The following is a 14,492-nucleotide window of genomic DNA, read 5'->3' on the forward strand; positions in this document are numbered from 1 at the left end:
TTTGTCAGGAACAAGTTAAAGCTGCTCTGTCGTTGGCCTCACCCTCCTCCATCTCTCTGGCATATTTCTACTTACTACCAATACACACCATCTCTCAGATCCCTGACAGATTTTTTGAGAATTTCTAACTAAAAAATACAGCTAAAAGGCCTGTGGGAGTCGTTCCTTAACAAATCTGTATGCAAAGCTGCACCTCTTCTCTCCTCTTCAAAACCCAGTAGTCCCATTTTAAGTGGTCTCATGCCATTACATAGACTGCGTAATCTCCAAGATAGCTAAAACCTCCAGAAGCTCAAGAAAACTGTAAGAGTCACTGATTATTAAGGGCCAAGTAAGGAGGAGCTCTGAAAGCATCCCTTTGCTGAAAACACTGTAGCGCTTATTAACTAAAACACTACCATTATCACCTCCATACGTTCGCTGCTAACAATTTTTAAAAAATCCTTTTCAGATGTACCTGTATTTGCTCTTCCATGTTTGCTAATCTCTCTGCAAAGCCTGCATGTCACCGTAGACTACAGCCGCTAGACAGGCTGCTGTAAAACGGGGGTTTGCGTCTGATCTGGTGCTTAAAATCTGCTGATGCGTAGAAAGAAGGCTTAGCCACACCCACCCACACTGGTTCAATCAGACTGTTGGTGCTCTGAACAGGATTACTCACTGTTGTATGTGCACCGGAAGCATTGTTCAGCGAGGTGATTGCAGTGTTAACATCATATATAATCACTGCACACTCAAGTGATATGGTATCCTTCCCATGACCTGCACTTGTATCCATGTGAGTTTCGAATACTTGAAAACTGGTTCTAACTCGTATAGATAAAACAAAAAATGGGTACGCACCGTGCGGCGAATGACAATGATTCACATCAGTATTAATATATTTTCTGAATCAAATCAAATGCTAAATGCACTCCCGAAATTGTTACTCTGCAGTTCATTAAGCACATCCTCAAATGAGCATTAGATCATGGCCTATTAAGCCGGGGCTTGATTGGCAAGCGGTGAAATTAGAAGCTCATTCTGCATTCCCAGTTTTTGTATAATCAAGAGGCGCACCCTTTCAAAACTTGTGCCCTCGCTTAGGTTGAAAGTGGATGTAATTGCCTATCCTGGCCGCAGCCTCATGACAGGAATGATAGTCTAGACAAGAGGTGATTACATCTGGTTAAGCTTTTCACCCTGTTCATGGTCAACAGAGTGTGCATGCTGTTAGATCTCTCTCTCTCTCTCTCTCTCTCTCTCTCTCTCTCTCTCTCTCTCTCTCTCTCTCTCTCTCTCTTTCCTCTCTATCTCCACCAAGACTTAACAGGGTCAGAATAAACAGAACAGGCTTTAATATATTTTTCTCCATGTATAATGTTTATATGAAGTTCAGTCCTCCTGGGTGGCAACAGCATAAAAATCACATCATTTCCTCTCAAGCTTCGAGCCTTTTTTTTTTTTTTTTTTTTTCATATTTGAACTTAATAAAAATGCCACATGTAACCAATACGTGTCTTTGTAATGACAGGTTTCACTGCTCCCTACCTAGCACAGCGTTGAAGTTCTATAATTTCCCCACTCTAAATCATAATTAAGTACAGAAAGTGTTCACTAGAGAGTTCACGGCCCATTGCAAAGCTGCTTCAAAATGTAATGTGAGCCGGGGCTGCTGAGGAATGGATGCTTGTGAGCACATTGTTGGTTTGAAGACTATTGTTAATTATACTGGAGTGATACGTACTTTTATAGAAATGGGGCAGTTTTTATTACTAATTCCCCCTAGGGTCTCAGCTGTCCGACCAAGACCAGTCCAGATATTCAAGATGCATCGTTACCTCTTTTGTTAAAGACGTTTTCCTTTTAAAAAAAAAAAAAAAAATGTTTTCTTTTTTTTAACTTATTTTACTCTGATCCTCGGTCCTCGCTTAGTTGTGTCTCACTCAAAGGGACCTCAGGTGGTGCTGTTGTCCTGACAACCAATAAGGGGAGCATCACAGTCAGAAGGCTGGATAATCTGAGAGGGAGAGAGAGAGAGAGAGAGAGAGATGGAGCGAGAGAGGGGGGAGGATGGGGAGGCGGCGGCGGTGGTGGTGGTGCTGGTGGGGGGGGGGGGGGGGGGGGTGCTGATTTTCCCAGACTCCGAACAGAAGCCTGCCTCTCTTCATCGCCGCTGCTGGCTGTGCTGTCCCTTTACGCAGAGAGCATTACGCATCACTGGAGTAAAGAGCGAGGGCGCCGCAAAAGTATTTTAGGAAGAGCCTTATCACCCGCCAGTTCCTCACTGGTCTGGACCTAAAAACGTCCCGCGTTTACCAGAAGTCTGGACAACTACTCCCCCCCCCTTTTTTTTTCACCCTTGGATCTATAGCTCCCTAGACGCGCGCGCTTCTGTGCTTAAAGATGCAAGTCGGACGCAAATCGTGTTGGAGGCAATTGCAGGCTTCTTTTTTCAGACTGCTGTGTCTTATCCCCACAGGATTCCCCGTCCGGAGTGTGGATATGCAGCGTCCCACCGACAACATCACCATCCGCCAGGGCGACACGGCGATTATAAGGTAGGACTCATCTTCCAACTTTCCTCTCCTCCCGTGTCTCCCCCGGGGGCACAGCAACATCCTCCCTGCGGGCAGGCAGCGCTGCGTGCCGCCGAGCCCAGAGCCCAACGTGATCATTTCACGGACCGAGATTGTTGACGAAGATCCGCAGAAGTAAACGGGCATGAGAAATGTTTATTTTGATGTGAGTTGATGTGCGCACGGTTTCCAACTTTTATCGCACTAACCAGTCCTGACAGCAGCCCTCACTCATCATGTATCAGTGATCTTCCCGTTCCGAGTTGCAAGCAATGAGTTTACAATTTCATTTCATGTGTCCCCGTCCTACATGGACTTACGTTTTGAAGCGATGTGTCATTTTTTGGGGGGGCATTTAAGCTCGCACGCCTTACCTCGCATGACGCACAGAGCACTGCAGCGAGGCTCTCCTTTTTTAAATAATAATAACAATAATAACAACAATAATAATAATAAAATCTTAAAAATCTCTTGATATGGCGAAGTGCGTGACGGTGTCCAGAGATTGTGTGTGTGTGTGTGTGGTTTAACGGCAAAGACGGTGATTCTGTACGCAGATGAGAGGATGGTGACGCGAGGGGACCAGAGCAGATAACTATGCAGTTTGGTTTAGAATCCCTTGTGGGGTGTTTGGAAAAGATTAACTGCAGTCTGCACGGGAAACCGAGTACAATGCGCGTAAAAAAACCCCCAAATAAATCAAACTCTTGCTTTGCATTTCTGTCCCCACATGAAGAGCCAATCCCCAAATCCTGCTTGGCGTTTTACGCGGAGTCAGTTTCCGTGTCCGTTGCAGCCTCACATCCCACTTAATCACTTCCTAGACAATGCAAGCTGTCAGATCTGTCTGTTTTGTGACGGTGCTGGGCAGATGTCGGCGACCACGTGATCCGAGCCATGTGTTTGTGACAGGCTAGAAATGCATGGGGATTTAGATAGTTTCTTTGTAAACAATGAGCTTTGTCCCCCCTGCACCGCCACCCTACCCTTGTCCCACCCCTAACAGGGGATGCTCTGTACTGTTGGGAAATCCAGTGGTATAACAGGCTCCACAGAGGACACTCAATCATATTGATTTTCCTCTCGCCACCTCCTGTCTCTCTGCTCACTTGCATGCTGTATTTACAGTCGCCCAGTCTTCCCTAATGAGCACGAGAATATAAAATGCAATTATGGGATAGACCTTTAACACAGCCTGTCAAAAAGTCTGCATACACAGCCAAAAAAAAAAAAAGAAAAGAGCAAAACAACGAGCATCCAACCTCACATTCCCTCACATGCACTGAGCTTGAATACAAACAAATATGCGCGCGCACACACACAGAGTGAATCCCTTTAATGGATGCCTTCTTGCAAGCAGGTGCCATCCATTCAGGTATCTGCTGATCAGATTAGTCAATTGACTCAGTTACTGTTGAACTCACCGAGGGTCACAGCTATTTGTTTCCCTCTCTAAATCCAATTGATTGCGTCTTTGCTATATTCAGCCGCTTAGTCACCCAGTCAGCGCGCTTCCTTTTAAAGGTGAGGGCAGGCTTCGCTTCCAGCCTCGGCCCAAATTAGATTCTCTTTTCCAAGAAAACTCTTGCATCCCAAGTCCACTATTTTATTTACCATTTATCCCTGATAAACGACGCTGGATTTATAATCGTCGGTGATGACTCACAGAGCGTCATAATTAATTTGATGTCCGCAATGCTTCTTGTTGGGATTGATGATCAGTCTTATTTATTGTCAGTCAGGCAGCGATAAACTGCAACTCAGACCCCTGTGGCTCAGCTGAAAAACACAACCATTTTTCACACCCAGTTTCCACCTGACAAATTGGATACGGGGGGGATGTTAAAAAAGAAAAAAAAAAAAAAAGGAGAGAGAAGAAAAACCACGAAGGATAAAATGCAAGAACTTTGAGCTGTGGCGGGAGGCTCTCGGCTAGTAATTTGTCGAACTACACAATGTATCTGATTCCGTAAGCCGGGTTTTGTGATGGCTGAGGGGATATTGGCGACCTGGGGGCAAAACAAGGCCCGCGCTCCTTTAGTGGAGCTTGTGGCTGCAGTCGTGACATTCATGGCACAAGAGGAGAGATGCGGGAGTCAGGAAACAGCATGTGGTCAAGCAACCGCTGTGCCGGGACACACAGCTGCAGGCCCCGCTGCCGAAATGAGAAAGAAAATTTATTTTTACCAGGGGACCACGACTATGTCCTGCTGAATAAATAAGCAAAGTCACATATGCAGCACCAACCGTGACTTATTGTGAAGTGTTTATTTATGCTTTATAATGGCGACAGATTAATTAAAGTCACAAGAGTATTTAATGTGTTACTTTTTTTCCCATGCAGAACACACTGTTTCATTTCAAGGAGCCAGATGCTTTAAAACATTTTAAAATTCCTGCCAATACTTGTGACATGCACTCATGTAGTAGCCTCAGCTATGACACCAAACTTCACTAGAATCTCACTCTTTCTCAGAGAGTATCGGAAACAGCAGTGAATCTACACTGCCTGGCCAAAAAAAAAAAAGGTCACACACTCTAATATTTCGTTGGACCGCCTTTAGCTTTGATTACAGCACATTCGCTCTGGCAGTTTTTCGATATGGTTCTGCAATGTCGCAAGATTTATTTCCATCCAGTGTTGCAAAGCCTTCTCCAGCACATCCCAAAGATTCTCAATGGGGTTAAGGTCTGGTCTCTGTGGTGGCCAATCCATGTGTGAAAATGATGTCTCATGTTCCCTGAACCACTCTTTCACAATTTGAGCCCCACGAATCCTGGCGTTGTCATCTTAGAACATGTCCCGTGCCATCAGGGAAGAAAAAAACCATTGCTAGAATAACCTGGTCATTCAGTATATTCAGGTAGTCAGCTGACCTCATTCTTTGGACACATAATGTTTCTGAACCTAGACCTGAGCAACTGCAGCAACCCCAGATCATAGCACTGCCCCCACAGGCTTGTACAGTAGGCACTAGGCATGATGGGTGCATCACTTCATCTGCCTCTCTTCTTACCCTGATGCCCCCATCACTCTGGAACAGGATAAATCTGGACTCATCAGACCACATGACCTTCTTCCATTGCTCCAGAGTCCAATCTTTATGCTGTCTAGCAAACTGAAGCCTTTTTTTTCCCGGCTGGTTTCACTGATTAGTGGTTTTCTTAAGGCTACACAGCTGTTCAGTCCCAATCCCTTGAGTTCCCTTCACATTGTACGTGTGGAAATGCTCTTAGTTTATCTATTAAATATAGCCCTGAGTTCTACTGCAGTTTTTCTTCAATTTGATTTCACCAAACGTTAAAGTGATCGCCGATCACGATCAGTCAGGATTGTTTCCGACCACTTTTCTTCCTCGAAGGCGAAGGTTCCTCACTGTCCTTCCAGTTTTTAATAATGCGTTGGACAGTTCTTAACCCAATTTTAGTAGTTTCTACAATCTCCTTAGATGTTTTCTCTGCTTGATGCATGCCAATCTTACTAACATCTATTCCACGACCACGGGATGTGTCTTTCCACATGGTTGTTTAAGAAATGAGAAGCTACTCATTTCTTGCATCGGTTGGGGTTAAATAACTTGGCAATGTAGATTGATTTCCCAAGACGGACATTCAGTAGCCTGTTCTCCTTTTAGTCGTTGTCACATGTAGAGATTAAGCCACTCTTAACCTTTGTACCTCTTTTCTTGTGCAGAACATCAGGGGGTTAATCTCAAAGAGATTATTCTTTTAAAGTCAGTTCCTACGTTGGCTGGCACAAATAAACATTTCCTCATCATCGGTTGTGGTGTGAAGTGAGTTAGAGATTTATGTTCAGTAGTCTGTGGAATTGAACTTACTAGTTGTAAGCTTTAGTTATGTAGTTCCTGTGTAAGATCTTTTACTTAGAAACAAGGATGTAAGCATCCCAGGTTTTCTTCTATTTTAATGGTCTGGTGACTCTGTGTTGAGTTCAGCGATCACAGACTATCTGAGCCTTACATTTGTCCCCAAGCTGTCTTCTTGCTGTCGTCTTCTCTCTAAAAGGGGGCACTTCTAAAAAATTTGTATCTGCTTGAAGTGACATTTGCCCCTGGAAAGCATGAACATAAGTCCCAGTATATTAAATCTAGGCCTGCATCCCAGCACCGTGCTTCAGACCTGTAAGATTTGGGTCACTAAAAAACACCATGTATTTCAGAGTCCTCTTTCATGGTAACTTTTTTTTTTTTTTTTTTTTTTTTTTTTTTTACAAAGATGATGCCAACAAGTGAAATCAAACTCCTCTCATCCTCAGTGAGGCACAATATATATCTGAGGAGAAGAGAAAGAAACGGTTCTCTGCATTTCTTGAAGCCATTTCTGTGTCACAATATAGTTTACTTTTAATTGCTTTTGTTTTCCGACTCCTCTTTATGCCGTGGCCTTAAGAGAGAGGTGGCAGTGTCAGACGAAGCCCTGATAATTGACAATTGCTTATTAAAGCACTGATGACAGAGTCTCTGCGATTGCGCTCCATTTGGTCAATTATCTGCACTTTGACAATGCCCTCTGCCTTGCTTGTTACTTTCAGGGAAAATAATTCTACGCTTGCGCTTTGCATCAAAGGATTGTCGGTATAACTTACCCCAGAACGCAACCTTTTTTTTTAGTCAACCAGATATTATGCGTGTGAAACGTGCCGGAGGCCATGACACTACATAAGACATGATGTTAGTGCAATATAAGCTCTGATATAATTCACAATCCCGGAGAATATTGAATGCGCTTATTTTCATTTGCATTATTAAAACCTCAACTATTGAACTCTGATGGTTTATGCATCTCTGAGTGCTGATGTGTGCATTAGTCACTCTATAAAAGATCTGCACTTTTCCAACACTGAAAGACTTTCCAGATGCTGCAAATTGGCTGACATTCCCAGCATATCCCTCTGTGAGGAAAGCCGATCCTATAGCATGTTTCCATAGCCCCAGCTGCAACCGGTATAGCATGTGTGTGAAAAGCAAAACTGTAAGGAGGTGGTGATGACAGTAATGTGATGCAAAATCCTCAAAGGCAAAATTTCAATGTGAATCACCAACGTTGCTTTTTAAAAGCAAACAGGCTCTTTCTTCTTTATATTAAATGTCTGATTACACCGATCAGCCACAACATTAAAACCACTGACAGGAGAAGTAAACAACATTGACCATCTTGTGACAATCCAATGTTCTGCAGGGAGACGTTTGTGCCTGGCATTCGTGTGGATGTTACTTAGACATGTACCACCCACCTAGACCAGACCAGGCACCCTCAACCCATAGCAATGATGTGATCCTTGATGTGTCCCAGCAGGATGCAGCCTGACACAGGCACACACACAAAAACAGTTTAGGAACAACTCAGAAAACATGAAAAACAGCACAAGGTGTTGACCTGGCCTTCACATTCCCTAGATCCCGAACTGATTTAATATCTGTAAGATGCACTGGAACAAGCATGATCCACAGAGGCCCCTCCTCCCAGCCCATAGGACACAAAGGCCCCCACTAACAACATTCTGTTACTAGACACCACAGGATACCCTCAGACGGCCCATATCACAGCTGTTTTGGAGGCACAAGGGAGACCTACACAATATTTGGAAGGTGGTCGTAATGTTATGCCTGATCGGTGTATGTAGAGAGTAATTATGACAGAAAAATCTTTTTTTTAATTGATTCCAAAACTATGATACCACATGGCCAAATCAATACAGTGCTACTGTTATTGACCAGCAGGCCCTGTCCAGTATATAACCAACGATCTCTTACTGCCTCTGACTCTGTGGCTGCTTCCACACTTGCTAGTCTGTACCCCGTTGAGAATGTTTTAGCCACATGTCCAGTGCATTTGTTAAGTGTGAATGTTCCATACCAGGGCGCAGTTTGACAATCTGTGCCTGTGTCAGGAAGACATAAGATCCTGACAGGAAAAGTGTGAAAGTGAACTGTACAGAAGTGTTTTCCTGATGAGGATTTGACGTCAGCATTACTCAAGTCACTTTTTCAGATGTAAAAAAAAAAAGAAAAGTATTGGACTGACAGATGAGGGTGGAAGGCAGGTCAGAGTGCCATCTGCGCACGCAAGTCAACACAGTAGCCCTTCATTGTAAAGTTAGCTGCAGCAGCGAATGTATCATTTGGATTTTTCTGCACATGTGTCTGGCATTGCTGATAATTTAACCATACTTGGGTACAGAGCACAAATATGAACCAGAGCCAGTGGAGTATTTGGGTCGGGGCAATCTTATTTGGGCATGGTATAAATCATTAGAACATAATCTGGAAGTGCCCTAAATCTTTGCACCAACTGTCGTGGACAGGTATTGACAGTTACTTTACATTTCTAAAGTCCTTGCTCTGTTGCATTTACTCATCCCGAAAGCTTCCTGCTTTTGGGCTTGCAGTGCAGACAAGTGCTCCTGCAATTCCCAGGAATTATGTTTGACAATTAGGCAGTGCACAGTTCATGTCCTGTGCAACATTCATTGCACATGCACGAAGTTGTATGGCTTGCAGGTAGAGTAAGGGCATCAAGGGGTGGCGAATGTCTTACTTCTTCCTGTTCCCTTCACAGCTCAATAATTAATCACTTTTTTAACAGCGTGTCTAAGTAACATCCTCATGAATGCCAGGTCCACAAGTTTCCCCAGCAGAACATTGCATTGTCACAAGATGGTCAATGTTATTTAGTTCTCCTGAAGGTGGTTTTAATGTTGTGGCTGATCAGTGTACATGCAGGTGGTATCAGTTCTGTAAATGTAGCCTGCAATCCAAATTTCTGTCACCTAAAATTATGGTAGGGACATGGCGCAAATATTAATTTTCACAGACAGTACAGAGCTTTTGTAAAGTGAAACTCAGGCAATGCAATCCAGGCTCTATTCCAAGAGGAGAGGGGGGAGGAACAAAAGAATAACAGATCAATTTCTTGATTTCCGGGCAGAGGGCAACAGTGCAACATAATTTGGGATGTTCTGCCCTGGGGCAGGGGGCCTCTACATTTCTGTCTGCAGCTCATCAGATTGGTCTGGAGTGCTGTTTTTTTTTTTTTTTTTTTTCCTTTTTTCAGTTTACAGCTTCCCTTGGCATCTATCTGTCCCTCTATCTCTTCATCACTCCCCCCATCTCCTTTTTTCTCTCTCTGTCAGCCCTGCATTGTCCAGCTGTGCTGACTTAACCTGATTCACAGAGTCAACACGAAGTCAGACAAGTGGAAAGGGGAGTTTCTTTACGAGGATGATAAAAGAAAAAGAAAAAATAGTAAAGGGGAAGAATGATGACCAGAGAGGGCTCACAACGAAAGAGAGACACAAGCAGAGGGAAAAGAGAGGGGGTATGATGGAGAGAATTAGTGTGGGAGGGAGGGAGGAGGGAGGGAGGAGGGTAGGGACACAGCATTAGTACAATCAGCACAATAATCCCTTCTGTTCCAGCCCGGGCCGACGGAGGATTTTCAAATCAATTTCATTTTCACTCATGATGCGACAGTGGGAGAGCTGAGTGGCTGCCAGTTGGGTCATTATCGTCTTGTCCCCATTTTGGGACAGAGCAGAGGTGACAGGGAAAGCTTCAGCGGCACAGGGGCACGGGTTTTGGTTGATATTTGGCCAATTTTGCAAAGTTTTGTGAAGTCCTTTGGAGCGACTCTGAGTCCACACAAGTTCCAGAGGCTTTCATCTTGGTCAGTGGGATCTGAATAATGGCCTGCAGAGACAGTGTGGAGTCTTTTGACGCTGCAGATGAGCAGAGTTCTAAAGCTCTCATGGGAAGCCCACGGTCCAGTGCAGTTCAGTGGACAGTTTGGGCCTCTTTCAAAGACTCCCAACCAGATAGGCTTTGAGCCTATAGCTAGATGTTTGCAGATTCACCCTCAGAAAACATACGAGGACACTCTGAGCTCTTTATTATGTGCTTTTAACATGGTCCTGTGAATAACTCAACCAGGGAATCCAGACCTGAAATGTTTCTTGATACAACTGAATATTAAAGCAGTGCTTCTCCCTAAAAGCAATTCCACTCCATTTCTCTCTTTACCTAGGCTTTTGTTGGGCAGACGAGACGGTCTCTAAGTGCATATTTAAACTACTCAGCAATTTCTCAGAGCCTCTGGCTACCTATAGACATTGGCAGTTGAAGTGGAGTGGAAGAGTATTCTTATTGCTCTCAGACAACCTGCAAATGTCAGAGTGTACAGAGCTGCAGTAGAAGGTACAGACACAAAGGGTATGTTTCCAGTAATTACTATCCATGCCGAGGCACTATAGTGTGTTCTAAATAGAAACACCCTCTGTATACACCGATCAGACATAACATTAAAACCACTGAGAGGAGAAGTAAATAACACTGACCATCTTGTGACAATACAATGTTCTGCTGGGAAACATTTGAACCTGGCATTCATGTGGATGACATGTACCACCCACCTAGACCAGACCAGACACCCCCATCCCATAGCAATGACGCTCCTTGATGGCAGCAGCCATCCCCAGCAGGATGCAGCCTGACACAGGTACACACACAAAAAATGCTTTAGAGCAACTAAAAAAAAACATGAAAAACAGCACAAGGTGTTGACCTGGCCTCCAAATTCCCTAGATCCCAAACTGATCAAGTATCTGTGGGATGATCCACAGAAGCCCCTCCCCTCAACCCATAGGACCCAGAGTCCCCCACTAACAACATTCTGTTGCCAGACACCACAGGACACCCTCAGAAGGCCCATGTCCATTCTCTGATGAGTCACGACTGTTTTGGAGACACAAGGGAGACCTACACAATATTAGGAAGGTGGTCATAATGTTATGCAGGATCAGTGTATCCTTCCCTTACTTTATTACTGTCTCTCCTGTTCACCTCGGCTTTGTCACTGTAATGGCATTTTCATCTTTAAGAAGTTTCAGTCTTTTCTGCCAGTTAGCAGTGATTTAACTTTTGTCTAAACTGTAAAAGCACAAAAAAAAAAGAAAGAAAAAAAACGTAATGATTTCACAGGCACCCGTGACATAGAATGAGACAAACAAATAGACCGAATGGGACACGCGTCAACAGTTGAGGCAGGTTAAATACATTTAAATCTTTCCATCGGTCAGGGTGAACTCAAATTAAAGCTGAAACATGCTGGATTTGCGCCGTGATGACTCGCGTCCCTGCTGCAAATCCACATGGCTTTAAAGCAGATTAGTGGTCTGCAGTTAAGTATAGTCCTGGATGAGCGTACACATTGTTTACCTCCCGTGTCTTCTGAAATCAGCAAAAAAAATCTGCTTACCAACACACTGACACATATTGTGTACCAGCATACTGTAAATACCTCAACAGGAAAATATAGTGTTTAGTCAAACTACACTTTCATTATGACGTTATGACAGAGTGTAGATGGTAAACCTACTCACTCTCAGTCGATAGCAAAGGAAAAAGCCTGAAGACAAGACAATAGAACGCTGTGTGTGTTATTTATTTATTTATGTATGTATGTCTTTACTTATTTATTTTGTGGCACAGGACGCTCTGGGATCACTATAGCCAATGCCTTATGATATGTACTTAAAAACTCCACATTTCCTTCCCCGTCACTAACAACAGACAACGGTTTTCATTTGTCTGTATTTATTGACTGTTCTGTTTTGTCCCTCTTAGAATTGTGAGCCTCAGCAGGCTGGAGCTCAGTGCAGTGGTTTTGGGTGGATGGTTTAATTGCAAATGTACTCACATCAGTTGAGTGTTATTTTTATCCTGGTATTATACTTATCCCTTCATGCAGTTTTTGACTCATACGTGGCTTAATGTTTCATTTTATTAGGTGTGCAATTACATGGAGTTATAACTGACTGTTTAATTAAAACACTCATTTGTCTATTTACCAGTTAATAATACTTACAAAAATGCGTATATTTCACTAACAGACCTGACTCTTAGACATGCCGTGCATAATCAGCATATCTGTTGGATTTCGCATTGGCATTAGTAAGTTACAGTACGTTCTTATCTTAAACCCTAAAATGCTTATATATTTTTTATTTTATTTATTATTACTATTTTTTTTTAATTGTGATATGCAAGACAATGTTGAACTTTCCAGTTTAATAGGGACCATGGCAGTGTTGTCTCACTGTTACAATTTAAACGCCCAATTCGGACTTGACAAGTTCAACAGATGGAGCAGTCATTCTGTAACTGGAACACTAGCGGACATGATGAAGACCAAAGAATGCATTCTGGGATGCATGGCCGTCTCAAGTCAGTGTTGCCAGATTTGGCATTTTCACGCCCAGTAGCATGGTTTTGAATATTGCACTGGGTGGGTGAATAGAATTTTGCGCTTTTGGCTTTTTCTAAAGAACAGAGATGCTTTATCTGTCTATCAGCGGACTGCATGGCATCATCAAAAGGCGTTACAGTAGCTAGATGTGAGTAGTTGTGGTGGCTGGCTTTAACAGTTTGTTCCTGGATGATTTCCATGCTTCAATATTACTTTTTGGTCTTTTTTTCAGCTTTTGGGCTGGAAGCCATTAGCTGTATCTGTCCAAAGCCCACAGTTACCTCCTGATGAAACAAACGGGACAAGAACACTTCCAGGCATTAGGACCGTACTTGGCCAGATCCATACTTTGAATTGGAACAATATTTCGGCAGCGACTGATGGCACTTAACAAATCTACAGGAGCTCATATTGATGAATGCTCTGTGTCTCTAGTTGGCTTTTTATCATAGCGACACAATAACAGTTAGTTATAATCAGCGTAGGGTTTTCATGAAAACTGTATATAAAGATGCACCCGAGCCTGATGAAGAATCCATTTTTACGCCAATCAGGCAATTTAAAAAGCAGAACCAGGGCATGAAAATTCTCAAAAGCTTTCAGATTGCATATCAGACGCTAAACTCTGAATGGCACAGTGGTCAAAATACATCACATTAGTCTTCACAAGAGAGGTTGGGACTAATGAGGGAATCTCGTATTGTTGGCGCACAAGCTAAATTTCCAATTAGAGCCAGAAGATCTCACCAGCCTGCACTGTTTGTGTTATCGAAAGCTGGTGGATGAACTAAAAATATGTAGTTTGCCCAGAATCAGAGTTTAATCAGTGGGAAAAAAATCCCACAAATATGCAGTAAATGTCTGGTTACTCCATCTGTGCTTGACAGCATAACAATGGAACAGTGCATGCGTTATGTAAAAAAATTGTTGCAGTCACCACAAACATGTGCCTGTGTCTGGTAGATTATTAGATTACAGTGCTGAGTAATTTTGGTTTGGTAATGGCTCTCTGGGAAACTACAGTGGTGGACTTTGGGCAGCTAGATATGAGATAAAAACATGGAATATATGAAACAGTACATATTCATATTCACAAATATTTAGAGGTCCAAACACTGAATGTGGTTGTTTTGTGTTTGCCATTGTTAATACTACAACCCAGTGAAGGATAAATGAATATACTCTGATCAGGCATAACATTATGACAAGAGAAGTGAATAACATTGACAATGTTGTGACAATTCAGTGTTCTTCTGGGAAACTTTTGGCACTCATGTGGATGTTACTTAGACATGTGCCACCCACCCAGACCAGACCAGACCAGGCCCAGCAATGACACTCCTTGATGGCAGCAGCCATCCCCAGCAGGATGCAGCCTGACACAGACACACACCAAAACAGTTTAGGAACAACTCAAAAACATGAAGAACAGGACAAGGTGTTGACCTGGCCTCCAAATTCACTAGATCCCAAACTGATCAAGTATCTGTGGGATGATCCACAGAGGCCCCTCCCATCAACCTAAAGGAGCCAAAGGCCCCCACTAACAACATCCTGTCGCCAGACACCACAGGACACCCTCAGAAGGCCCATGTCCATTCTCTGATGAGTCACAACTGTTTCTGAGGTACAAGGGAGACCTACACAATATTAGGAAGGTAGTCATAATGT

General features: G+C 43.3%; 1 protein-coding gene across 1 annotated transcript in view; it reads left to right on the plus strand.

Moving 5' to 3' along the window:
• The first annotated feature begins 2,212 nt into the window (after positions 1-2,212).
• Positions 2,213-14,492, plus strand: part of lsamp (limbic system associated membrane protein) — a 206,239-nt gene continuing 193,959 nt past the window's right edge. Inside the window, exon 1 of the mRNA XM_084558613.1 lies at positions 2,213-2,540. Coding sequence (XP_084414739.1) covers positions 2,386-2,540 — 155 coding nt within the window. The 5' untranslated portion in view covers positions 2,213-2,385. The remainder of the gene's footprint in view (positions 2,541-14,492) is intronic.

The sequence above is a fragment of the Chelon labrosus genome, assembly GCF_963514085.1.
Source record: "Chelon labrosus genome assembly, chromosome: 13".
In the NCBI taxonomy this organism is placed as follows: Eukaryota; Metazoa; Chordata; class Actinopteri; order Mugiliformes; family Mugilidae; genus Chelon; species Chelon labrosus.